Here is an 866-nt window from a genome sequence, read left to right as displayed (position 1 = left end):
CCCCCGTCCCGGGTTTCCCCGACACGGAGCCAGAGGAGCTGGAGCTGCTGCTACTGGTGTTGGTAGTCGGGGCGGGCGCTGCGGCGGAGCCACGAGGCATCAAGGGAGAAACCGGGGAACCCAGATCGAGTTCCCGGAAATCGGGCTTGTTAACGTTGTCGTCATCTCGTCGGAGACTCAGTGAGTCGCGGAATCGGCCGGTGATGGAGTCAATGACGGGTTCTAGCGAGAGTCTCCTAGAATGCGACATTCTCGTACTAGCTACCCTCCCAGGACAGGAAATCTAGTTCCCTCAGCTTCGCTCAGAAACGGCCGAACGAAGGAGAAGAAGAAGAAGAAGATAGAACAAGACAGAGACAAGTACTGTCCGGAGAACAGTTCATGAAGAGAGAGAGAGAGAGAGAGAGAGAGAGATGGGAGGAGACGGCAGATCTCGTGATATATAGAAAAGGAGGAAGCAAAGAATGAATGAAGAGGGTAAAATCAAATAAAGGATTTTTCGGGTTAAATCAAGTCGAATTAATTATAATCATTCTGTTTATTATTACCTTTAATCTTTTTATTTTTCCCCCTCAGATTATGACAATTGATCTGCTTCTGTTGTTCCTCTCTCTCTCTCTCTTCTTTCCCTCTCTACTCGTGTAGCCAAGGGAAATACGACGGTTCATGGAATTTAATTTCTGAAACTACATATTATTTTTTGGCACTTTTTATTAGAACTTGATTGACTTTGAACGCAACACTAAACAATTCAAATCGGTTATCTTAAAATAAGAATTGTGGATAGAAATTAGAATATATTTACTATACATCAACTTGTTATATCTTTAGGTTCAATCCCCTCATCCCTCCTTATGGAAAAAAAA

The 866-nt window shown here is 43.9% G+C and overlaps 1 protein-coding gene across 1 annotated transcript in view; it reads right to left on the bottom strand.

Moving 5' to 3' along the window:
• The window catches only part of LOC104802253 (inactive TPR repeat-containing thioredoxin TTL3), a 3,464-nt gene extending 3,036 nt beyond the window's left edge, over positions 1-428 (bottom strand). Inside the window, 1 exon segment of the mRNA XM_010525754.2 lies at positions 1-428. This exon segment is cut by the window's left edge and continues 28 nt beyond it. Within this exon segment, the coding sequence (XP_010524056.1) occupies positions 1-250 (250 nt within the window). The 5' untranslated portion in view covers positions 251-428.
• Between the last annotated feature and the right edge of the window lie 438 nt (positions 429-866).

This window comes from Tarenaya hassleriana, unplaced genomic scaffold (assembly GCF_000463585.1).
Source record: "Tarenaya hassleriana unplaced genomic scaffold, ASM46358v1 Cleome8, whole genome shotgun sequence".
NCBI classification, from domain to species: Eukaryota; Viridiplantae; Streptophyta; class Magnoliopsida; order Brassicales; family Cleomaceae; genus Tarenaya; species Tarenaya hassleriana.
Note: the sequence above shows the minus strand (reverse complement) of the source record. Positions and strands in the feature narration are given on the sequence as shown.